This window comes from Myotis yumanensis, unplaced genomic scaffold (assembly GCF_028538775.1).
Source record: "Myotis yumanensis isolate MYYU_CA2020_CCGP unplaced genomic scaffold, mMyoYum1.0.hap1 SCAF_10, whole genome shotgun sequence".
In the NCBI taxonomy this organism is placed as follows: domain Eukaryota; kingdom Metazoa; phylum Chordata; class Mammalia; order Chiroptera; family Vespertilionidae; genus Myotis; species Myotis yumanensis.
The window spans coordinates 37,334,839-37,360,844 of NW_027223761.1; the positions used below are offsets into that span (position 1 = coordinate 37,334,839).

Here is a 26,006-nt window from a genome sequence, read left to right on the forward strand (position 1 = left end):
ATGCTACATTCTCTTTCTCTTTCCTATTTTTTTGACCTCTGATCTGATTCAAGTGTCCTAACAGTACAGTGACCACCGAACCAAGAAGGTTATTTGAGGCCAAAAAACAAAGCAGCCACCCCTATAGAACATCCAGCCTTCGGGCTGTATAAGACCAATGAGATAATTTGGTCTGGCCCTGTCAAGGCATTAGGGGTGAGTTAATTACATGTTTGACCAAATATAGCAGCTAAGTTTTAAGTGGATAATTTTGGATGGCCTGAGAATGATGTTATAAATATCCAAATGGCCCTGGGCAGATAAAAGGTTCCTCACCCCTACTATAGATTATAGTGGGATTTGTTGTAGGGAAGTTACTTACAGGGATGGGGTCTAAGCAGAGATTGTCTGTGCAGACTGTTGGGGTTGCCTCTACTCCACATTTAGAGACCTCTCCCCATAAAGAAGGGTTAATAATAGAGTAGTTCCTGATACCTGATACTGGGCCTAGGTTAGGACAAATCCAGGATGTATGATGTTTTTACACATGGCAGCTAGCCACTAACCATGTAGGTCCTCTCTCTGAGCCAGGCCCTGTTTGCAGCCGACTCAGGAATGATGGCAGTCTTAGAAGAGAGCCTTTCACTGTCCTTTCAGTACTCCGCATACATTATACTCCTGGGGGAGTGTGACAGAGCCTCAGGAGATGAGAGCCTAAGACTTGGGAGAAATCCTTTTAAAATTTGTGAGGCTTCTTTTGTGTGTGGTATGGTAGTGAAGAATTAATTCTGTTAGAATTAGAAGGAAGAAAAGCTGAACTTGGGTTAATGCTGTCAATATCTGAACCTGGGAGGAGGGAGTACTTTCCCCCTATTTTTTATGTATCGTAATTTAAAACAGATAATCTTGACTTTTTTTTCTTTGAGGAGCAAAGGAGAGGAATGTTATCTTCAGGTGCCTGGGGTGTTGAGGCTTCTTGAATTGACCTCCTGAGTCCTCATTGCTTATAGGCTGAGTTTTCAGCTCTACTATAACTTGTTCCCAGTAAAGCTTTTAGTTATAAAACTCAAGTTGGAAACCCTGCCTGCCTGACTCAGTTGCAGAGAAGTTGTGAAAATGGGAATTTAACCTTCAGAAACCTGTTTCAGGAACTTCTCTTTGAGAAAATACCTTGCAAATTGTGTTATATACATATAAAACCCAATAAAGCGTATTGTTTTCATATGTGGTTGGCACCTCAGTGAATGGGAAAATTACATATTTTGCCTTTGCTATATTTTAAAGGAATATATTAAGATCACAAGGTATGGTTATAAATTTTTAACTGCTGCTTTATAGGATACAGTTGTGCTTAGAGTTTTTGCGAGTGTGCTGTAAGGGGTGTTAGGTATTGGTGTTTTTTTAAAGTCTCCCCTGGGTTTTCCACCTCACCTTCAGATTACTTCTTTCAGCAGTATTTATTGAGCACATTTTCTTGGTCAAAATCACTGTCGTAAGCACTTTGAAATATAAAGATGACAAGAAGTTAGCCTTGTGCTCAGGGACTACCAGTTTATTAAGGGAGCAAAGTCAGGTACACAAATAACTTCAGTAGAAGAGTCTTGTTAAAGGGTCATATAAGAGGCAAGCCCGTGTGTGATCACCGATTAGAGAGAGCAGACGTCAGTTCTACCTGGGTAGTCATCAAACAAAACTTTTTGGTGGAGTCAAAATCTGTTTGAAGCCTTGGAGGATGATAGGATTGTTATAGAGACAAAGAAAAATATTTTAAGTAGAGGAAATACAGGACCAAAAGCTTGGTGATTGTTGTGTAATGAAGACTGGCAGAATGTTTGGAGGAAGGAGGTATTAGAAGTAACTACATAGCTAGCAAGTTAGGAGGCAGGTAGCAGTAGTCCAGGTAGTAATTGAAGCCTAACCTTGGGGATTGGTAGTAAGGGCAGATTGAGGGACCAGACAGAAATGTTCTACTGGGATAAATATGGGGGAAGAAGGAAGCCTGGGGTAAAAGTGTTTGTTGTGACCTGGAATACTGAGAGGATGTCAGTGTGCAGTTCTCTGCATTTATATGCATTCTGTGTTAAAACAAACAGCATGTGGAGAATCACCAGCACTTTGCAGAAAATGCAGTTGTTGTTTTGTGCAAGGTTGTTATACTTTATGATGACAGCAGTAGTTATCTTTGATATGGGCAGAAGAGTTAAATTCCTCTCAGCTTAGTAGGTAAAATGATTTTTTTCAGTAATACTCTGAGATATGGGTTGACAAACTGATCTATACAAGCTGCAGCTATGTTTTTTTGTATCTTTAAAGAAAAGGTAATTACAGCAGTTACGAAGTGCTTTACATCAGAGAAAACAGAATTCATATTTTCTCAGGTTTTCCCTTTTATATAGAATTGCATTTGAAAAAAAATCTTTAATTGCTTTTAAAGAGAGAGAGAAACACCTATTTGTTGTTCCACTTATTTATGCATGCATTGGTTGATTCTTGTATATGTGCCCTGACCGGGTATTGAACCTGCAACCTTGGGGTATAGGGACAATGCTGTAACCAACTGAACTACCCAGCCAGGGCTACAGAGTTACACTTTAAACTTTCTGCCCCAACTTTATCTGAGCCTTGGAAAGAAGCAGTGAGAAAGCGCTGGGTGGTAGTGCCCTCTTCAGGCACTCACCAGTACTGGTCGCCTGTCTTTTGTGTGCATGGATAGAGCCTTTGATTTTTCTGTTTGCTGTAGAAGTACATCCAAGAAGCCAGGAATATGGGCAGCACCATCCGCCAGCCCAAACTGTCCAACCTCTCCCCGTCAGTGATTGCCCAAACCAACTGGAAGTTTGTAGAGGGCCTGCTGAAGGAATGCCGCAACAAGGTGAGCTGTGGACGCCTCTGTGTGTGTGCTATTTCCCTTGGCAGCCAAGGTGAGACCAAGGCTTGGCTCTGACTGTTCTTTCTTGGTTTTAAAAATATTGTTAATATAATGGGATAGTATGAATTTTAAGATCCTGTTAACTTGGAATTAGGCATATTGTTTTTTTTATTTTTTCTCATCTTTAAAAAAAAATTTTTTTTTATTGATTTCAGAGAGGAAGCAAGAGGGAGAGAGAGAAAAAAATATCAACAATGAGAGAGAATCATTGATCGTCTGCCTCCTGCACGCCCCACACTGGGGATGGAGCCCACAACCCAGGCATGTGCCCTGACCAGGAATCGAACCCTAACCTCCTGGTTCATAGGTTGATAATCACTGAGCCACACTGGCTGGGCGGCATATTTGTTTTACATAAAATAAACCATTAATCAAGATCAAGCACAGTTTGTTGATAAAATATGTGTTCTTTAAAACTGAGTGATACAGTTTTAATTTTAGACTTCTAACATTTTTTGAAATCATTGTAGTTGAATTGTCTTCAGCAGATTAGTCTTACACACATGGAAATGTTGCCTCTATTTTAATTTGATAGCAATGATTTCATATGTCTAGACACAAGAATTTATGAATGCCTACTATGTGCCAGGCTAAAGAGTGTTATTCAGTTTAAGCTGTTATGGGGTGTTTTTCTCAATTCTACAAAGACAGTCATTTAAAAAAAAACTTTATTGAGAATTGATATACAAAAAATTGCACACATTTAATGTATACATCTTTGGATATACACATGCACCCGTGATACTATTACTATGATCAAGGTGCTAAATATATCGGTTTCTTCCCAAAATTTTATGTTCTTTTGTGGTTTTCACTTGTTTGTTTTTTTTGTGATAAGAACACAATATGATATCTATTCTCTTAACATATTTTAAAATGCATAATACTGTTGTTAATTATAGGTACTATGTTGTATAACAGATCTCTAGAACTTACTCATCTGCATACTGAAACTTCATATCTATCCAGCAACAATTCTCCTCCCCCCAACCCCTGGTAACCACTATTCTATTTCCTGCTTCTGTGAGTCTGACTACCCCATATAAGTGCAGTATTTGTGCACTTGAAGTTTTGTTTAGTGAGATCAGTTAAGCAGTGAGAATCAGAATGTATGAAGTGAGCATGACCAGAGGGTTTTATTCAACTCTTTTTATCTCATAAATGTAAAAACAGAATCCAGAGTGATGAAATCACTTGTTCAGGGTCATACAGTAATTGCTATGTTCTTATCTTCTTAACTAAACTTTTAAAGAATGCGTTTCATCATGACCTGACCTATATCTGTATGGTGGAGAAGAAATATACTCTATGTATCTGGGTTTCACTTATCTTGTCCCTCCCAGCCCAACAGATGTGCAGGTGGCCACAACCCTCTCCAGTTGCATGTGACCTTGTTCACTGTGGTTGTCTAATCCTACTGACTGATTCCTTATAGACCAAGAGAATGCTGGTGGAGAAGATGGGCCGAGAGGCTGTGGAGCTAGGCCACGGAGAGGTCAACATCACAGGGGTGGAAGAGAACACCTTGATTGCCAGCCTTTGTGACCTCTTGGAAAGGATCTGGAGCCATGGACTCCAAGTAAAACAGGTAATGAATGTAGAGCCCTTTCTGCTGTGCAAACTATCTTCTTGTTTTCACTTACTAGCTTTCCCATACTCTTCCAGCTGGCTGGCTTTGGAGAATGGTACATAGTATGCATGGAGTGAGATTAGAAATAGGTAAACAAACAATTAAATAGGATCTAAACTATTTTGTTTAAAAAATAAACTTCATAAATCTGTGTGTTTGTCAGACATTTTAAAAGTGGTGCTTCTGTCCTGCAAATAGAGCTTAAGGCCATACTGATAGATCCTGTTTGGCAGCTGGCCCTAGAGATGGAGCACAGAGAAAGAGGGAACGTGAAGCTCAGCAGTACCAAACATACTAGTACCCTAAGAGTCCTTCATTAGCTGTACATTCCCATGGATAAAGGTCTGTCATTAACATTTCTTTTACATGGGGATAGCTTAACTATCTAAAGATCTGAGAGAAGTTGAGTAAGTTTGATTTTTACTGCTTAATACCCAGAGAATGTTCTTATTTCAAAATACTCTAATTTGAAAAGTCAAGATGGACTTTTACTTTTATGCATTTTTTAATTTGAAAAGAACTTGAAACATTATCAGAAGCAATTTTATTTTGGACAAATTAGAAACTATATATAAGTATCCAGCAAATATTTATTGAGGGCCTACAGTATTCCAGGAACTATTGTAGGCACTTGAGATAACCTTAGTAAACAAAACAGATCAAGATGCCCTAGCTGGTTTGGCTCCATGGATAAGAGTGTCGGCTTGCGGACTGAAGGGTCCTGGGTTCGATTCTGCTCCAGGGCCAATACATGGGTTACAGGCCCAATCCCCAGAAGGGGGTGTGCAGGAGGCAGCTGATCAATGAATCTTTCTCATCATTGATGTTTCTATCTCAACAAAAACAAAAACAACAACAACAACAAAAACAGACCAAGATCTCTGCCCTTCTGGAGTTTCCATTCTCATGGTTTGGAGGCAGTCTACAACATCTGCCCTTCAAAACATTTTTTTGTGCACATACTAGTATACCCATATACAGGTGTGTATTAAAAAAATCCAGCAATACCACAATGAGATAACTTTTCACACCCACTAGGATAACTAAAACAAAAAAAGATAAAGTGTTAGTGAGGATTTGGAGAAATTAGAACCTTCATACATTGCTGGTGGAATGTAAAATGGTACAGCCACTTTGGAAAATGGTCTGGCAGTTCCTCAAAATGTTAACCATAGTGTTGTGACCCAGCAAGTCCACTTCTAGCTATGTATTCAAGAGAAATGGGAACATGTCTACATAAAAACATGTACACACTGTTCATAGCAGCATTATTCCAAATAGGCCCAATGTGGAAAATCCCAAATGTCCATCAGCTGATGAATACATAAACTAAATGTGTGTGGCCTATCCATATAATGGAATATTATTTAATAAAAAGAATAAAATATGGATACATGGCACAACATCGATGAACTGTGAAAACATACTAAATGAAAGAAGCAGTCACAGAAGACCACATATTGTATGACCCATTTAGGCAAATCCATAGACAGAAAGATTAAAAGATTCCAGAGGTGGGAGGGAGGGAGGACTGGGGAGTGACTGCTAATGGGTATGTTTGGGGGTGATGAAAATGTTCTAAAATTAAGTAGTGTTGATGGTTGCACAACTCTTTGAATATATTAGAAACCAGATTTTTTGTGTGTGCAGGAAATTATATACTTTATAAGTATGAATTTTATGGTAATATGAATTTTATCTTGGTAAAGCTGTTTAAAAAATCCAATTGGATTATACTGTAAATAATGTTTTATAACTTGCTTTTTTTTTACCTCATTTTTTCCATGTCCTTAACTAATTTTTAGATGATATTACAGTATTTAAGATCTCAGACTATAAATCAGATAGACTTGGGTTTGATTCCCACTTAATAATTTTATGAAACTGATCAAGGTACCTAGCTTTTCTAAGTTTCTGTTTCCTCATATGTATGATGGAATTTTAAAAGTACCCACCTCCATAGGATTCTTGTGAGGATTTGATAATTCATGTAAAGCACTAAGCTCAAAGCCTGGTATCTGGGAGATTCTTAGTAAATGTTTGTGGTTATTATTCTTCTAAAATCTCATTTTTAATTAATGTATTATTGTATAGATGTGCCATACTTGAATCAAACCCTTATCATTGGTCATTTAGGTTATTTTGATTTTTCAGTATTATAAACAACATTGCGATTACAGATTTTTTAAAAATGTTAAAGATTGTGTGTCACATTCCTACAATTTTGAGAGTCCTGTTGTATAATAGCAACACTATGAGCTTTGGAGTCAGAAAGACGGATTTGAATCTTAGCTCTGCTGGGTGACTTCTAGTGATTTGCAGTTTTTGACAGTAACTTTCCTTGTCCAAAATACAGAATTAATAAAACCTACCTTTCAGGGTTGTTATGATAATTAGATGTAATAAAAATAAGTACCTGGCACGTGGTGGGTATGTAACATATGACAGCTATGATTATGCTAGGTTTTACACGAAGGATTTCTGTTTCTTTCCTTTATTTTTTAAAAATATGTTTTTACTGATTTTAGAGAGAGGAAGGGAGAGAGAAACATTGATGTGAGAAAAAAACTTTGATATGAGAGAGAAGCATTGATCAGTTGCCTCCTTATGCACCCTGACCCATGACCAAACCCACAACTTGGGTATGTTGCCCAACTGGGAATCGAACCGGCAACCTTTTGGTGTGTATGATGATGCTCAAGCAACTGAGCACATTGACCAGGGCTCTTTCCTTTTCTTTGTAAACAAATAAGTAAAATATACATAATCATTCTATCATTTTTCTTAAAGTTTAGCAAGCCTGACACTATGGTTATGTAAGCTCTTTGAGCTTTTTGATAAAACATGTCCTCAAAACTTTTTAATATTTGCCATAAAAATCTTGAGGCATTTAAAAAAAAATAACCTTATCATCACATGTTCTAAATCTGTCCTCTGAGGCTTGGCAACATATTCTACAAGAGATTATGGGGATTTCTTTTGGGATTCATTTGATCCCTCTCTCAGTTTGGATGGACAGAGGCTACTTGTTTGGTGAGAAACCAGTACAACATAAATGGGGGCTTTTTTGTTCAGGTTCCGTTTTCTGAGTTCTGCTTTTGGGTCACTAAAGTGTCACTGGAGGGAAGTGAGGGCTTGTGCCTGTGGCAGGGCACTTATGCCCTGAGGGACATATGTTCACTGGAGAGTGACCCTGACTATCTCTGTTGGGCTCCTACAGCATGCTCCTTAAATCTCCATTTTCGTGGTCTGTGTGTAGAGCACCTTTCTTCTGCTGAGACAGTCCTCAGTGATGTTCCAGTCCAAAGGTTATACCTGGTTACCTGGTCTCCTCCATCATGCAGACTGTGCATGATCATGCACAGATTGTGACCAAATTCACTCTCAGAGAACTATCTTATCTCCCTCTTCCTGGGGGCACCTTACTGACCAACTGCCTATTTTATCTACTTATAAAGTAGGGAGAACCAACGGGCAGTTTTTACTGCTAGCTTCCTAAATTTTGTTATTAGCCGTGTTGATCTGCATGGAAGGCTGTCTGCAGCAAATCCTCACCACTCTCTATCACTGTCGATGACATATTCCAAGGAGATGGGTATCCTGCTCTAGGATATTTATCTGACAGTAAGAGATGAGGTTTGATTTTTCATAATAGTTTTATAATTACTGTCATTTGGGGACTGGTAAGTGAAAAGGGGTTGTTTCTCACCCTTTATGCATTGACATTCTTGGAGAATCTGGTACTATCTATGTGTCATGTGGCCACATCAATATAGTCTGAACCTTGCAGTCTCTATCAGTCCTTTTGCAAAAGAGGAAAAAGAGTAATTCATGTCTTTTGCACTAGAAAGACCCCAGTGCCCTCTTACTAAGCTTCAGCCCAGCTGCTACTCTCTCACTTTTGCCCTTGCCCTCCCTCCTTGACTAGTATAATCACTGTGAGCCCGGGCATCCTTCTGGCACAGTGGCCTGGTGTTGCTCTTGCCTTTGGTTCTTCAGCAGCATGGCATGTGAGGGCTCTCAGGTGACCAGCTATATTTAGTTTGTATCACATCCACACAGTCCTATAAGGGAGGCTGCCTTCCAGTCAGTCTAGACCAGGGGTGGGCAAATTTTTTGACTCGAGGGCCACAATGGGTTCTTAAACTGGACCAGAGGGCCGGAACAAAAGCATGGATGGAGTGTTTGTGTGAACTAATATAAATTCAAAGTAAACATCATTACATAAAAGGGTATGGTCTTTTTTTTTTTTTTTTTTAGTTTTATTCATTTCAAACGGGCCGGATCCGGCCCGCGGGCCGTAGTTTGCCCACGGCTGGTCTAGACGCTAGGACTATAGTGAAGAGTAAGTCGAAGTCCCCGCCCTTTTAGGAGCCTACTCTAATGGTTTTGATAAATGAATGGATGAATGGATTTCTAGAAGTTGAATTACTATCTCAAAGAGCATGGCTATTTTAAGCTTTTGTATTCTACATATATTCTATTAATATAACAGTAACAGTGTATGGGAGCTGTAAGTCTCATTGATTTTTGTTGAACCTCTCTTTTTTCAAAATTTTGGTATTTCAATGAATAAAAAAAATGGCCCTCTCTAGTTTTAATGTGTATGTTTGTGTGTGTGTGTGTGTGTGTGTGTGTGTGTTTAAATCGCCATTGAAGTTGGGTTTTGTTTTAAGCTGGTTAAATCTTGTAGGAAATCCAAATATACAGCAAACGTATGATAACAGCTTGCTGATCCATTGATGAGGGTTTTCTCTCATTCAGATGCTTTATTCCCCCCTCCCCCCAAATAGATCAAAGTGATGGGTAGAAACAAAATAGGTTATTGATATTTTCAAGGGAAAAATCTTGAGACCTTAAAGTTTCACATTTATCCCAGAGCATAAAATTTTGTTCAGAAGGTATAACTTCAAAGGTAAATGATCCCTTTCAGAAGCAGTCTGCCTAGCGTCATTATTAAGAGTAGTGGTTACATGGACTTAAGCTTGAATTTCAACACTCTACTTACTAGCTGTGTGATCTCTTACAATCTTTCTGATCCCCAATTTGCTCTTTTCTAAAGAAAATGAGGATAGGGGTACCTACCTTATAGGATTTTGGGGAGCATTAAATAAAATGTTATATTTTAAACATTTAACATAGTTCATAGCACACCTCAAACAAGACATGGTAGCTTCTATCATTATTATTACTTTCATAAAATGCAGAACTAAAGTTATTTATAAAACTATTATAATAAATTCTACTAAAACAAACATTATGTTACATTTATATTGTATCAACTGTATAGGAACATTCACCATGAATCTGAAATAAAGGTTTTATCACATAATGAGAGTCTCTGTACTGAAGGATGACTGGGAAGAGACAAAGCAGTTGCTGGGGGGCTAGCTGGGCTCACTCACTCCATAGGCACATTGCTCCCTTACATCAGGCTTGCAAGTGCTATTCAGATTTGTGTCTTATTAAAAGGACTATGCCCTAGCCCAGTGGTCAGCAAACTGCCGCTCGTGAGCCACATGCGGCTCTTTGGCCCCTTGAGTGTGGCCATGAAGTTTCAATTGCACTGTACGTGCGCGCCCGCACGTGGTATTTGCAGTTTGCCGACCGCTGCCTTAGCCCATAGTGTGGCCCAGAGCTGTCGGCACTTGGAGCCCTGGAGGGGAAAGAAGGGATGAAAGCGGGTTTAGCTCAGTGGATAGAGTGTTGGCCTGGGGACTAAAAGGTCCTAGGTTCTATTCTGGTTAAGGGCACAAGCCTGGGTTGCGGGCTTGATCCCCAGTAGGGGGTGTGGGGGTAAACAGCCAATCAGTTATTCTCATCATTGATGTTTTTATCTCTATCTCCCTCTGCCTTCCTCTCTGAAACCAATAAAGATATATAAAATAAAATAAAATAAAATAAAATGACTAATTATTACATGACTCAAACACAGGGTGGGACAAAAGTAGGTTTGCAGTTGTTCATATGGGAAATAATACAATAATTAACACATAATAATAGAATAAGAAACTGTGTTTTGTGTACTCACAACTGTAAACTTACTTTTGCCCCACCCCATAATTTCAACTGCAAATGCCAAGGTTCTCTTATGCTGACTGCAATATCTCAGCTTTGCAGTAGAGTAACAGCCTACCTTCCTGCAGGCTTCTTCAACTATACTTTCAATAGTAAATCCTCCTCTTAGTGATGATTTATTCTCCCCAGCCTGCACTAAGGGCAGGAATGTCAGTATTTTAGGAAATTCAGGAGCTATCGTACAATCTTGTAGACTGGATATCAGCTTCTCTATGCAAAACTCATGCTCTATCTAAGCTGACCTTCAACCAGCAAACCATTTAGAGGTTATTTGACTTTTTCTCATCCATTGGTTCATTCACATCTCTTTCTGACCATGCCCTCCTCCTTCCCAGTGGGGACCTTTTCTCTTTTCTGTTTTTTTATGTTTCTCCAGGATTTTAGTAGCAGGGTACGTATATGTGTATACATTGCATCTGGTGTACACAGAGGTAAGAAATGGTACAGTAAGTCCTCACTTAACGTTGTTGATAGATTCTGAGACTTTAAGCTAAATGATGTACAACGAAACCAGTTTTACCATAGGCCAATTTATATAAACAAGAGTTAAGTTTCTATGACATCTCATCAACATTACAACAAAATAACATTGAATGAAATGTTGTTTGAGGACCTGCTGTACAGGTCCTTTTTATCAAAAGCTGGAATCTATATGTTTAAATTATCTCTGTCTCTGTCCACTGGATGCCTTAGCCTCTGAAATCTAAACTGATAGATATTTTCCCCTTGTATTGGTTCCAGGGGAAATCAGCCTTGTGGTCCCATCTGTTACATTATCAGGAAAACCGACAGAGAAAACTCACATCCGGAAGCCTCAGTACCTCAGGTAAGATGGTCTCCGCTTCATTGGAGAGAACGCCCTCCACCCACATTCCATCCCCCACTGGAGAGAACAGCGGGAGTGATTCAGGTCACTGAAGCCTTTGGTCTGTGATGTTTTCTTCTTTACATATTAAGCCCCCGGGTCCTTTGAACCACAGAGCATGCCATAGCCATGGAGTTTGCTTTCATTATGTACTCTTTTGATCAGTGAAATAGAAGACATATCAGCAAGGTATGTCTCATTAGAATGAGTTTAAGTTTTAAATGAATTTGGGTGGTACTAATGTCTTGTGTTTGGAGCAAACTGTTTTCAGAGTCTTTTGTTTTATTTCTCTTAGATGGGCATTGAGATGATCTATCCTATCAAGTAAGGGAGCCTGTTTGCAATGTCCTACCTTAAGGCCTGGTGTGAATAATTCCTTACACTTCCTTTCTGTTTCTGATTTAATGAAAATATCAGAGTTGTCAGGGACCCCAGAGATCATCCTAGTCCAGCCCCTTATTTACAAGAGGAGGAAACTGGGATTGAGAGAGGAATTGATTTTACTAGAGATCACCCAGTGAATTGATAGAAGAGGCCAGATTAGGAGCCGTTCTCTTGTCTCCTAATCTTGTGTTCTTTAGACCATTCTACAGTGTCCCTTCCAGGACAGTCCTCCTCCTTCCTCTACTTCTTGTCAACATCTCCCCTTCACACCTCTTTCATTCTTCTCTCTCTGCCCAGGAGTTTGTTCACCTTTCTTGGATGTTCTTATCCTAATGATAAAGATCAGTTTAAATGGGGGTTAAAAGATAGCCATGAACTCAGAGTTGTCTTTGCTCTTGAATTCGTTGACCTCAACTAGCACTGAAAGTGGGGAGAATAATTGACTGAAAGCGAGGTACAAGAGCTTCCTAAGTAGCCTTTTAAGAGTTTTTTGGTTCACTTTCTGGATATGAGAGTCTTCTCAGGAAGACTATTGAAGTTATTGCTAAGGGGTAAACTATAGCCGAAAATTCTCAACAGCCGAGTAATCAGGGTAGTAAGTTTTAAACGTTGGGCCAGATATGCAGATATAAAGGTATTATATCTAGAGGTCTGGTTTTCTGCAACATGTGTTTTTTTACACATCCTGTTGGCTCTTTTGTAGCCTATTTTGAGGCAAGAGCAGGACAAAAGTAGTGCCTCCAAGTGGAAGCACTACCTTCTATGCATTATGATGAGAACGTGTGGGTTAGGAGCCAAGGATCTGACTTTGCCACTTGGTGACTGGGCAAAGCAGCTAACCTGTCTGAATTTCGGTTCCCTCTATGATACTTTCTTTGGTTATCTCATAAGTTATTAAATAATTAGATGTGATAATATGCATACAAGTATTAAATCTGAAACCTAGTGTGTATTTAATAAATATTATGAAATGATTGTTCAAAGTGTTAAAGAAAAATAACTGTTTCCTGTAGAAATATGTGATTTTTAGATTAGAAGGGTAGTTAGCTATTTGGATAGTCCGATCTTAGAAATGACCAGTTTCTTTGTTCTAGGAATACTTGTTGATTCAGAACGGAGGAAGTCCGATGCCAGCTCAGTCATGTCTCCCTTGAGAATCTCCCTCATTCAGGATATGAGGTCAGTGTGGGCTCAGACATAATAAGCCACTGAAATCCTCTTTCTAGTTGCTGCTTAGGTGTCTGCATTATGGAGCAGGGTCTCAGCGACCTGTGCTTCCACAGCATCTCAGTTAACCAGAAAGCCCTTCTCATTGGTCTTGTGCTTAATGATGTGTTTATAGAGCAGGTGGGTTTCCTGACATTTTTGGAGAATTATATCAGAGTATCTCCAGGCCTAAGGGCTCTGGGGTTAACCTGACTTTTTTTGAGAGCTGTACTGTCACTCCCAACCCCCATCCTTTGCCAAGTGAGCCTATCTGGCAAAGCTACATGGAAGCCCAGGATTTATAGAATAAGAGGGATGTACTCTCCCAGGGGTGGATAGAGCTGTCTCTCTAGGTCTCCTTTGGCTTTATGGGGGAGGTATTCGTAGTGAGTTCATCTCCCACCCACCCTCACTTTTTCCCATTTCCCCTTCAGGCATATCCAGAACATCGGGGAAATCAAGACTGACGTGGGAAAGGCCAGAGCATGGGTGCGACTCTCCATGGAAAAAAAGTTACTTTCCAGACACCTGAAGCAGCTTCTCTCAGACCATGAGCTCACCAAGTAAGGCCACTCCACCTGGAGTAGAACAGGCTCTCAGCAATGCTGGGGGGATTAGAAACCCCTGTGTGGGAAGGGGGGGTAGTCAGTATGTCATCACTGCTGTATTCAGCTAAACTCAAATTGTGTATGAAGGTTTTGAAGCATTTCCACTTCTATCTGCAGAAGAATAATTCTGCTGTATTTGTTCTCCCTACCTTCCCAATCTGCATGCCCAAAATGGCTTTCTCATAGAGTAGTGAGAAGGATGGGGTCCTCATTGGCTACCTCAGAGTTTGGGGGCTCCTCCTCTCTATGCACTCTGGTGACTTGTATATCACAGGCATTTTTTCTGTCTCTTTCCTGAAGGATTGGAGAATTACAAGGAAACTTATAAAATATATATATACCCTTATCTCTTCTGTTCTCTCCTGGGCCCAGGGCAAGCCCACAGTAACCAAGTCCTTGCTCTTCCTCGCTGGACCTTTACTTCTAGGGCAAGTTGTAGGAACCTATTATTTGTAGGGCAGATTTGCAGATATTGGCTTAAATATATAAAAATATATTTTACATTTAAATATATTTTTATTGATTTCAGAGAGGAAGGGGGAGAGAGAGAGATAGAAACATCAATGATAAGAGGGAATTATTGATTAGCTGCCTCCTGCACTCCCCACACTGGGGATTGAACCTGAAACCCAGGTATATGCCCCAATTGGGAATTGAACTGAGACCTTCTGGCTCATAAGTCGTCGCTCAACCACTGAGCCATGCTGGCAGGGCCCTTTGGCTTAAATATTTAGGGCCTTCCTTCATTTGACTCTAGCCTAACTTTTCAGGCTCATTGCTAACTGATCACTTTTCTGAGCCCTCAACCCTAGTCAAACTGGTTTACACATTCTGTTATCCTCTTCCTATGTGCCTGTTTAAATTTGTGCTGTCCTTCAGGCCCCTCTTGTTCTAGGAACATTGAAGCTTATGGCTCTTTAAATTTCCAGAGAGCCTTGCATTTGGCAACTCATTATGGGCAGTCTTATACTGTGGCCTTTACCTGATTAATTCACCTATTTGAGGGTAGGTGCTTTCCTCTCTAGCACCTGCACATAGTAGGCCTTGTTTGGTGAAGTATCTATTGAAAGTACCTTATAAACCTGACTAGGTAGAACCTGACAGGTATACTGAATCCCATACCTCTTTGGCCATGATGATTGCAGTCTTGGCAACCAGGATAGTTACATTCTTTTGTTTTTTGTGTGTGTGCATTCCTCTGTGCTGAGGGCCTGTACATTTGGCTCTCTGTGTCCCCTCTCCTTGGAGAAGGTATCATTGCTGAGCAGTTGCAGAAGGCCTGCAATGTCAGACAAAGGAGTTGGTCTTTGATGAGTAAGCAGTGGGGCTGCGGGGTGGAGATGGGAGAAAGTTAGAAAAGGGGAAGGACATGGTCTGCATAGCTCTCCCTGGTCTGTGACCTGGCTCATTCCCTTCATTGCCCTTTATTGTCTCTGAAGGGTCCCTGGCTTACATTCACATTCAGAGCAGTTTTCTGACTCTGGGTCTCAGGTCAGCTGGGATCTGAGACTTGGCCTGGGAATGAGTATTGATCGCAGATCTCCTGTCGTTGCTCCTCCAACACCACACACTAGGTGAAGCCTGAGCAAGATGCCTGAGAGGGCCTGTGTCTTTCCCAGAGAAAATTGCATTTGGGCCCTCAGTTTAAGGAAGGAGATCCCAAGACCTCTGACACTACCTTGTAGTAACATCAACCCTTGGACACAGGGTAGAGTTTGGTTGTTGTTGTTCCTGCTATAGCTTAAGCCACTTTCCCTCTAGCCCTCAGTTAGAGTAACTGGCTTTATTCCTTTTTCAGGTAGCTCTAAAGAACTTAAGGCTTGACATCTCATTCTTTCCCTAGCTGGCTCCTTCCAGAACTGAGTAATTCTAGTCTCTTTCCTCTCCTCTTGGCTGGGAGACTGATGTATTGCTTCCTCTCCGACAGAAAGTTGTACAAGCGCTATGCCTTCCTGCGCTGTGATGACGAGAAGGAGCAGTTCCTCTATCACCTCCTCTCTTTCAATGCCGTCGATTACTTTTGCTTCACCAATGTCTTCACAACTATCCGTGAGTAGCCCTGTGCTCCCCACTAGCCTTCTTAGTTCCTGTCTTCATGAGCCTGCCTGAGGCTAACTCACTGTCCCCTTTTTAAGAAAAAAGATGATCACTTGTACTTTTGATTTGCCTTTTGCTTCTGTGGGAGAGAGGTGCAATGCCCTCCTTGGAGGTTGTTTTTCTCCGAAGCTGCTTATTGTTGCTCGGAACTGGGGAGCTCAGTCTTTTTGGCCATCATGTTGTCACTGTTGTTCTAGGCACTGCCCTGGGAGCCTCAGGTGATGGATCGGATTGGGTGTGATGGGGAAGTTCACTGCCCTCTAGATACCTGTAAAGAAATTTCCCTTTGTTTTGGGCTGAGAGAGTCATTATTCAGTATCACAGAAGGTTTCAGAACTGCCCACAGGGACAAGCAACTCTTCCACATAGCCATGAAGGTTTGGGTCCAGACCCTAACTCATTATGTTTCTGTGAGCAGAGTCTGCCCCTCCTGTGGGCCTCAGTCTCCCTATTTGCAGAGTGAGGAAGAGGGTTCAGAATAGTCTAAGGCAGGCCCCTGGAGCCTCATCTTTCTTTGGTGCCAGGATGTTGGGTGGGGGGTCATCTCTGAATTTGTCCCATGACTAATTGTTTGGCCAGTGACTCAAAAGCCTCAGTGGTGTGGTGTGGACTCTCTTGTTACATATCTTTTTAAATTCAAATACCATTCTGATCGCTCATGGTCCAAGAACATTCAAATAATAGACCAAAAAGAAGCAGATGTTAAAGATTGGTCTTCAGACATTAGAGTCAATGATGCCACGCTTGCCTATGATCTCGCAACATAAAATCACATCCACACCTCAGTGGCCACCAAACTACTCAGCAGAGCTTCCTTAACTGAGCTGTTTGAAGCTACCATTTTGAGTACTAGTGGCTATTTTTTTTTCCAGGCTCTCAGCAAGGGTTAGAGGAATCAGCTCAACCTCGGCACAGTGCCAAAATGTGGTCAAGTAAGGCTTTGAGTCCGTCACAGCAGCATTTACTAGCACAGGGGCCTTCTCCACAAGGTTGCAGACAAATTGGGCCATGGTTCTAGGATGGAAATTCTGTGGTCCCAAATGGTCAGCTGAATGTCACAGTGTGCACTTTTGTTTCTACATGACATCCGTCTTCCTTCTCAGAGAAGAGGGCTGTAGGCTTCAGTAGAAGCAGCACTGAACTAGAATTTAGGAGACCCAAGGGAAACGAATTCCCTCTCAGTGCCTCAGAAAAGGCAACGGAATACCTGCATGTCCTCTCCTGAGATTGTTATTAGAGTGCAAGAGATGATAGATGGAAGTGCTCTGAAAAGCAATTCAGTACAATGTTGAGTTGGTGATGTTATTTAAGGAACAGGTTGACTTAGCTCTGAGCCTGCATATGGGCTTGGATCTTTGATGTTTGGGGTAACCCGAGGGGGAGTGAGATTGATGGGAGGGTTGGCTAATATTCTGAGCCAGCCAGAGACTAGCTCCTGGTGACTTGCAGCTCTGGCTGTGCTGGGGCTGCTATCATGTGAGCATGCCTGGAGCAGGTCAGGCCCTTTCAGGTATGGGAGGGATTCCTGATCCTCCTCCATGCCTTTGTGGCTTCCTCTAAACAGTGATCCCCTACCACATCCTGATTGTACCGAGCAAGAAGCTGGGGGGCTCCATGTTCACTGCCAACCCATGGATTTGCATCTCGGGAGAATTGGGTGAGACACAGATCCTGCAGATTCCCAGGAACGTTTTGGAGATGACCTTCGAGGTACGTGTTGTCCGGGAACCACACTCTAAGCTCTTGAGTTTGCAACAGTTGCTTTTCTGGAGCTTTCTGCAGAGGTTTTTGGAGGCTTTGCTCTATACAGTGTTATGCATCAGCACGGCTGACCTGTCCTGAGATGATCGGAGCCAAGGGCTGACCCAAGGAGCGGGGAGCCTGCCCTGTCTAAATAGTCTCTGGCTGGAAAGCACTTATCTATCTGAACTTTCATACCTCCCTGTCCATGGTGTGCTGAGAAATCCCCAAGAGTTCTTTCAGCTGCTGGGCCCAAATTTTCACAGAGACCTCTGGACCTCAGACTGCTATCCCATTTCCAGAGCTGCGGCCTCCTGGGCCCTGTTCTCTCTGTAGGTAGCAGCCATCGGCCCCTCATGAGATGGTATTGTACTGTTGGCTTTGGTGACAAGTGGAACCATGAGCTCTGTCCCTGCCAGGTTGCAGGCAGCCAGTCAGATGTCTGCCTCCAAGGAGTGTCACTAATTTTTCCTACTTCCTTTTCCTACCTCATCTTCTCTATTTGGCTGTTCTCTCATAGTGCCAGAACCTGGGGAAGCTCACTACTGTGCAGATAGGCCATGATAACTCTGGGCTGTATGCCAAATGGCTGGTGGAGTATGTGATGGTCAGGAATGAGATCACAGGACATACCTACAAGTAAGTGTTCCCTCAGCTGTGCTCTAAAATGCTGGGGCAAGGGTACCACCAGGGGCTGTTGTTTGATGCTTGGGTATGTGGAGTTCTCAAAGAGGCTGTTTAGGCTGTGATACGCTGGGGCAACTTCCTATTTGGCTCTGCTCATGCACCTGAAAAAAAAATAGGAGGAGGGTTTATCAAGGGAAGATGTGTGACATTGCTGTGACAGGTTCCAGGCCACCCATCACTCCCTGATTGTGCACATGGGATGGATGAGCAGGCCCTTGAGGGATCCTCAGGGATGGCTTTGTTGATGGCTCTTTCTGAGCAGTAGGGGGACGGGCATGGGAGGAGCTGGCAGCTCTGACAGGCCATTGCCCGACCTGTAGGTTCCCCTGCGGCCGGTGGCTGGGGAAGGGCATGGACGACGGAAGCCTGGAGCGGGTCCTAGTGGGAGAGCTGCTCACATCCCAGCCCGAGGTGGACGAGAGGCCGTGTCGGACCCCGCCCCTGCAGCAGTCCCCCAGCGTCATCCGCAGGCTTGTTACCATCTCACCCAACAACAAGCCTAGTAAGTGGGAAGAGAGGCTGGGCCCTCATGCTACCCAGCCTGGGAAATGTGGGCAGATCTTTGGGAGCCCTGATATGTTAGCCCAAATCCCAGCCTGTGAGCTGCCTCAGGAACCACCTCTGCCACCAAAGCAGCCTCAGGGGATCTAACACTCTCCGTAGAGGCCTGGAAGGAGAGGGAGCGCTTATGGAGGCTGGCCTGGGGCCTCCGTACTATTTGTATGTGATCCTAGAGAGGTGAGGGGTCTACTGCCAGGCCTTCTCTTTCCTGGTTCCTGGGCTTCACAGCCAAGCCTTGGCCCACATTTGGTTGCCAAATGTTCCAGGGTAAATGGAAAATAAACTTTACCAGCATCTCTTAGAGACAGAACTCGAAGGTATTGACTTTGCTTTCCTCCCCAAGATTTTAGGAAGAGCTAGCTCAGCAAAGTTTGGTGGGTGAGAGCTACTTTTGCCAAGGTCAGGCTGCCCTACCTCTCCCATGAGGAGTCCTCAGTTTCCTGCTCAGGCAGCTAAGCACTGTTAGCCTCTGAGATTGGTGAGGGGTGTCTGCTTGATTTTTATCAGAGCTGAACACTGGGCAGATCCAGGAGTCCATTGGGGAGGCAGTCAATGGCATCGTGAAGCACTTCCATAAGCCTGAGAAAGAGGTAAGCCTTCCTGTCCTCCAGCCCAGGGCCTTACATTGAGGGAGAGAGAATAATACTGTTCTTGGCCCATGTGCTTGGACAGCCTGGAGTGTAGAGTGTGTGCCTCAGTTTGAGACTGAGCAGATTTTTTCCTCTGGGGATCTCTGCTTGGGTTACCCTGTTTTCCTTACACACTAATGGCCCAACAGAGTCCTGGAGCCTCTAGTGAACAGTGTGTATTCCTATTTTCTTCAGGATTTGCCCGTCTCCCTGAATAATGGCCACATTGGCTTTGTCCCCCTGGTGGGAACCCACATTCATCATCTATTCATTTATTCATTTACTCAATAGCTATTCACTGAGAGCTGTTCTGAGCCAGGCACTGTGCCAGGTGCTAGGGGAACAGACAAGGTCCCTGCCTGTCTTTTGCTGCCCTCTTAGCTGTGGGTTGTGGATTTGGGGATGCAGTGGTGGGAGGGCAGCTTGAGGCAAGCCTGTCACTCTCCCGTTTCCTTACTAGAGAGGCAGTCTGACGCTGTTGCTTTGTGGAGAGTGTGGCCTTGTCTCGGCTCTGGAACAGGCTTTCCAGCATGGATTTAAATCGCCCCGTCTCTTCAAAAATGTCTTCATTTGGGATTTCCTGGGTGAGTTGGACTAGGATGTGTGGTGGGAAAGCATGGAGAGACATGGGGACTCACCAGCATAATGTGGGTGCTAACCCCTGGGGTCTGAGGTACAGAAGCCAAATCAGGTAACTCTCAGATTAGATCTGTTGTTTGCCCTGCCTTTCCCCAAAGGTAATGACAGAAGTTCTCCCCACCTTCACCCCTCACCTCTTGAGAACCGGATGGAGAAGATTCTCTGTAAGCATCTGTTGTATAGCACAGGCTTAGTCATGAGTCCTCACACTCTTTTCTTGGAGATCTAGAAGGCCAGCCCAAGCCCTGTGTTGCGCCCACTTAGAGAATTTTTATGAAGGAGCTTCTCCTTCAAGAGTTTTTTAGAAATCTTAAGACTAGAGAAAGTAGCATCTTTATATCAGGGGCCATGTAAATTTTAAAAATAAGGATAAGGAATATAGGAATCATTTTGAAAGGTGATGAGTGACAGAACACTCATGTTATTCTCATTAAGTTACTTACATCATCGACATTGAGATGCCCATGGCTGGTGGCCTGCAGGACAGTCAGAGACAGGTCGGCTTTAAGAGGCTTTGTCATCGGCAAGCTTTCTCCTCTTCACAGAAAAAGCACAAACCTATTATGAGACTTTGGAGCAGAATGAAGTTGTTCCTGAGGAAAATTGGCATACAAGGGCCCGGAATTTCTGCCGATTTGTCACTGCAATCAACAATACTCCCCGGAACATTGGCAAGGATGGCAAGTTCCAGATGCTGGTGTGCTTGGGAGCCAGGTACTGCAGCCTTAAGCCCAGAGTACATAGCAGCCAGCCTTGGAAGTGGTGCTGGAGTCCTAGTGTGGTGCAGGGGTGGGGAGTGGCTGATGACTAGGCATTCTTGGGCAGGTGAGGCCTTAGAGGACTTCCTAGAGCCCCTTAATTTCCTTTATGTACCATGCATATGGGTGGGGATCTGTGGAGGTGGGGGTGAGAGTGTGTGTAGCTGGGGAAGAAGAGCCACATTAAAAATATATATACATCATATATATTGATTTCAGAGAGGAAGGGAGAGGGAGAGAGAGAGAAATATCAATGTGAGAGAGAATCATTGATCAGTTGGCTGCCTCCTGCACCCCTCCCCCCTCCCCACTGGGGATCAAGCCCATAATCCGGGCATGTGCCCTGACCGGGATAGAACTGTGACCTCCCGGTTTATAGGTCAAAGCTCAATGAATAAGCCATACCAACCAGGCCCAAGAGCCACATGTTGATGGAAGGAATAAAACCACCCCACTGGAGAAATTTAAAAGAATATATATAGTCATTCCTTCAACAAGCATATGAATGTGCCAGGCCTTGTGATGGTGGGAATAGAGATGGTGGGAATAGAGCTGAATGAAACATGCCTCTACCGTGTGGAAGTTTACTTGTCCCAATTAAATACAGTACAAGGCAGGAGGTTGTGAGAGCCCAACAAGAGGTACACATTTATATTATACGGTATGCTGGAAATATAGAGGAGAAAGATCAGAGAAGGCTTCAGGGAGGAGGTGCTAAGGACCTGGGCCAGAGGATCCTTCCCTGTTAGGATAGAGTTGTTTAACCAGGGGACTGAAATGATACTAATTTGATATCATGGATGGTGTGCATGAGAGTGGGCAAGATCGTTAGGGGCTAGTCTAGTAGGTCAGGTGAGAGCATGAAGCCCTAATGAACCTAAGGCAATAGTTTGTACAGGCACAAAAGCCAGGGAGTTGGTGTGGGATTCACATCCCACATCAGCCACTTAATAACCGTGTGATCTTGGAGAAGCTATTTAACCTCTATGCTCCTCAATTTCTTCTTGTATAAAGTGGGGATTATAACAGCACTAACGGCATTATATCATGTCATAGGGTGGAATGACGGTTAAATACCTTATAACAGTGCTTGGTGCATGCCCAGCTCTATGTGGATGTTAGCTCTCAGTATCACTCCTGGTGGTGGTAGCTGTGGGGAGGAAGGATTGGCTGCTATTGGTTAGAGACTGGCTGCTGAGAGGGATGTAGTGGTGCTGACTGGACTTGGTGTCTGTTTGGTGGCGGGGTTATCTTAAGAGGAACAGGCCTGGTGGCAGATGTCAGGGCTGATTTGGGTCAGGTTGGGCTGGTGTCCTGGGGCAGGGCAGCCCTCAGTAGGAGTCTTATTGCTGTGTAAGGCCTCTTTCCCAAGCCCTTATTGGAGGAAAAAAGGGGTTGTGGGGAGCTATCCACTTCTCCAGCTTCAGACTTTGTTCAAGGTTTCTTTCCCCTTGGCCTTGCACTAACTGTCTCCCTTTCTTTCCCTCTGACCCACCTGGACTGATCCTGCCCTGCCAGAGATCACCTCCTACACCACTGGATTGCCCTGTTGGCTGACTGCCCCATCACCGCACACATGTATGAGGATGTGGCGCTGATCAAAGACCACACTCTTGTCAATTCCTTGATCCGCGTGCTGCAGACATTGCAGGAGTTCAATATCACGCTAGAGACGTCCCTGGTCAAGGGCATCGACATCTGACTTCTCAGCACCAGCTAGCAACAGGACTGAGAAAGACTCACCCTGCAGCTCTGACCCGTCTTCCCCAAGGACTTAAGCGAGTTGTGCAGGAGACGGAGATGTACACTCACTGTAAAAAGAAAACTAGAGGATTTTTGGAATAAATAATCTATTTTAGAGTTTATTTGCTGATTTGCTTTTTACACACTTTCATGTGAAAGAGTGATAGGGAGAGGGAGACGAGGTTGGTGCCGCTTATTTTGAAGCTGGTGCCCTCCCTCACTGGCCGCGTGCTGGGAGCCTGCGGCCTCCCTGGACTGAGGTTGGCACCGCGTGCAGGGCAGTTCCGCTTCCTTGCCCTGCTGCGTCAGTGAGGCCATTCCACATCGTTTTTAACTAATGTTTTCTATATTAACATTATTATGGATATTTGGCTTTCCTGGGCCACACACAGGTGTGCTGAGTGGAAGCCCGAAGCTCCAATCAAAGGGATTTTTAGTAGTGCCTCTTCAAGCACTGACAAGTCAGTCCACATCTTTTCTTTTCTTTTTTTTTGTCAGTATTATTTGGGAAGGAGACATGCTAAGATGTTTCATTATGCAGAAAAATCACGTTTCCTCTTGGCACGCAGTTGCGCAGAAGTAAACAAGCATGTTTTAACAGGTTTTCCTTTCCCCCCATATTATTTATTTAACCCTCCATTGTGTGTTTTAAGTCTTTCTTTTTTTCTTTTCTTAAGGAAAGAAAAAGCTTGTCACAGTCTAACTGGCTATATTATTGTTAAATTTATGTTGTTTTGCAACTTAGAAACCAGCTACAGTATGGCCCACTTAATAAAACACCTGAAACAAAACTGCATGGTCCCTGATTTTTATGGGGGTTTATGAGCAGTGGGCGGCGGAGGGTGCAGTGTGGTCTCACCACTGAGGACCCGCTTCTCTCCCCTCTCCCCGCTGGCTCGCTGGCTCAGGGCTGTGGGCTGCCCAGGATGCCTCTGAGGGGTGGTGTCTCCTGGGTCCTTCCCGCTGCAGCACTCGGAGCTTTCACAGCTGTTAACTCACATGGTTATTTGAGAGGGATGCACACAGGGGTTATTTTCCTACTCTACAAAGAAAAAGGCTAGACCAGTGATGGCGAACCTATGACATGCGTGTCAGAGGTGACACGAGAACTCATTTTTTTGGTTGATTTTTCTTTGTTAAATGGCATTTAAATAAGTCTTTGTTTTACTATGGTTGCAAATATCAAAAAATTTCTATATGTGACACGGCACCAGAGTTAAGTTAGGGTTTTTCAGAATGCTGACACGCCGAGCTCAAAAGGTTCACCATCACTGGGCTAGACGGGCAAACACCTGGCCAAGGTTGCAAAGATCGTCACTTGACAGGCAGGATGGGCCATTTCTTGAGGGGTAGGGGTGGGAACAGGCCACTTGAGATCCTGTCAACCCTCAGGAAAAAAGCTCTTTCTTGAGACAGGGGCTTACTTTTCCTGGGATGGCAGGTGTAGCTTTATGAGAGTGTTGGGAACCAGCTCTTCAACCAAGCTGCTTTATGGAGGCAATGATCAGGTAGAACACCTCAAACCAATATCTTCTTGTGTTTCCCTGATTTCAGCATGTGCTGTTCACTCTGCCTCCCTTCGTGCCCACTTCCTGTTCATTGTTCAAGGTGTACTTTAGGAGTCACCCATCATAAAACCTTCCTTAATTCCTGTGGGCACGGTTGATCATTCCCTCATTGTGCTCCTATAGTTTCTTTGATGTTGGCATTGCCTTCATTTTTCATTGCTGCCTTCATGTTGGGGCCACTTCCTAGCCTGAGCGCCTAGAGGGCAGAGAGGGTCTCTTGCTCATTTAGTCCCTGGTGTCTGGCAGGTGGTGAGTGCCAGTTAAGGCTTTTTGAAGAGATGACCAAGGGGACTGGAGGCTCCTAAGACAGCTGCAGTGCAGCATCCTGCAGGCAGGGGGCATTAGTGGGCTGCACTACAGCTGTCTAACTGAAGGCTAAGGGGAGTCTTCAGGTTTTTTGGAAGTGGAGCTTCTGGAGCAGGAAGGGGGATTTCTGGCTGGGTGAGAAGGGCAGCATGGACCTCATCTATGTTATGGCTCTTATGGGCCTAGGCCAGAGGTGTCCTTAAGTCATGCTTTACACACACACCTCTTTCCTCACAACTCTGTAGATTATCCCTGGTTTACAGGTGAGGAAAGCACAGCTCAGAGTTTAATCACTTGCCTAAGGCCACACTATTTCATAAGCAGTTTGTAGTTACCAGAACTGTCACTCTAGGCTTGTGGCTTTTCCATTGACCACTACTCCCTTATTTGATGCAGGTCTCTGCTCAGATGTCATCAGAGAGACCTACCCTGACTGCTCTAAAATACCAACAGGTCAGTCACTTTTTACCCCCTCATTCTGTTTTATTTTCCTTCCTAACACAATCATTATACTCATTAATTGATAATTCTAAATGTGTATTTTATAAGGGAGGGACATGGTCTGCTTTGTTCACTAAGTAGCAACTGGCACATGGTAGGTAACCAATAAGAACCTGTGGAATAAGTGAATTCATTGGCAGTGGTTAAGACTACGGAGCCAAAGTTCTTAGGTTGAATCCTTGCTCTGTTACTGTCATCTAGAGCAAGCTACACAACTCCCGAATGTCAGTCATCTATAAAATGGGAATGATAACAGTGCCTGCATCATAGGGTTGTTGTGAGGACTAAATGGCTCTACCTGTATGCTTGCAATAGGATAAGGTGTAGGCTAAGTGCTTGATAAATGTTGGTGGATATAATTAACCTATCGTATTAAGCCCTGTCTGGTTCCTGACTTGAGATCCAGACCTCTTGTCCTTAAGGAGCTGAGAGGCAAGTGCTGTGGGGGAGTGAGATACATGTAGAGAGAAAAGCAGGAGCAAAGGCATGGGTGGAGCTGTGAAGGTGCTAGATAGTGAATATTATAGGAAGTCTAGTGCTAGAGAAGAGTCTGAGACAGACAGGGGAGCACCCCAGGTCAAGAATAGAGCTTTATCAGTCTCCTCAGAACTCCATGTTCCCCTGCTCCCCATCCCAGTCCCAGCTACCTCCCTCCATTCAACTTCTTGACATTATAGTAATAATCACTCACGAGTTTCTTTATTGTTTGTTTTTGTTAATCCTCACCCGGGGATATTTTTTCCATTGATTTTTAGAGGGAGTGGAAGGAAGGGAGAGAGAGAGAAAGAAACATTGATATGACAGTGACACATCGATTGGTTGACCAGGGCCAGGGATGAAGCCTGCAATTGAGGTACATGCCCTTGACTGAACTCAAACCCGCAACCTTTCCGTCCGAGGGCTGATGCTCTAACCACTGAGAAAACCTGGCCACGGCAAGTTTCTTTATTGTTTTATCACCCAAGTGTGTATCCTTACACACTATAGTTTTCAGCCTCATTTTTAAAAAACTTCATACAGCTTTTAAGTTTTGTTTAATCTAAAGGGCCCCTTCTACACAAACACACACACACACACACACCCTTTTTTTTTTTTTTT

General features: G+C 43.4%; 1 protein-coding gene and 1 pseudogene across 3 annotated transcripts in view; one reads left to right on the forward strand and one right to left on the reverse strand.

Moving 5' to 3' along the window:
• The window catches only part of DENND5A (DENN domain containing 5A), an 81,336-nt gene extending 58,012 nt beyond the window's left edge, over positions 1-23,324 (forward strand). For 2 of the 3 annotated variants that reach the window (XM_070425330.1, XM_070425331.1), the window contains 13 exons: positions 2,720-2,851; positions 4,344-4,496; positions 11,358-11,442; positions 12,960-13,044; positions 13,506-13,634; positions 15,607-15,728; positions 17,341-17,486; positions 18,037-18,155; positions 18,524-18,705; positions 19,272-19,354; positions 19,854-19,977; positions 20,578-20,746; positions 22,309-23,324. In XM_070425330.1, coding sequence (XP_070281431.1) covers positions 2,720-2,851; positions 4,344-4,496; positions 11,358-11,442; positions 12,960-13,044; positions 13,506-13,634; positions 15,607-15,728; positions 17,341-17,486; positions 18,037-18,155; positions 18,524-18,705; positions 19,272-19,354; positions 19,854-19,977; positions 20,578-20,746; positions 22,309-22,492 — 1,713 coding nt within the window. In that variant the 3' untranslated portion in view covers positions 22,493-23,324. The remainder of the gene's footprint in view (positions 1-2,719; positions 2,852-4,343; positions 4,497-11,357; positions 11,443-12,959; positions 13,045-13,505; positions 13,635-15,606; positions 15,729-17,340; positions 17,487-18,036; positions 18,156-18,523; positions 18,706-19,271; positions 19,355-19,853; positions 19,978-20,577; positions 20,747-22,308) is intronic. The other variant, XM_070425332.1, reaches the window with a different exon arrangement.
• LOC139018041 (ATP synthase subunit g, mitochondrial pseudogene) lies at positions 16,493-16,786 on the reverse strand (annotated as a pseudogene).
• Positions 23,325-26,006: the final 2,682 nt, after the last annotated feature.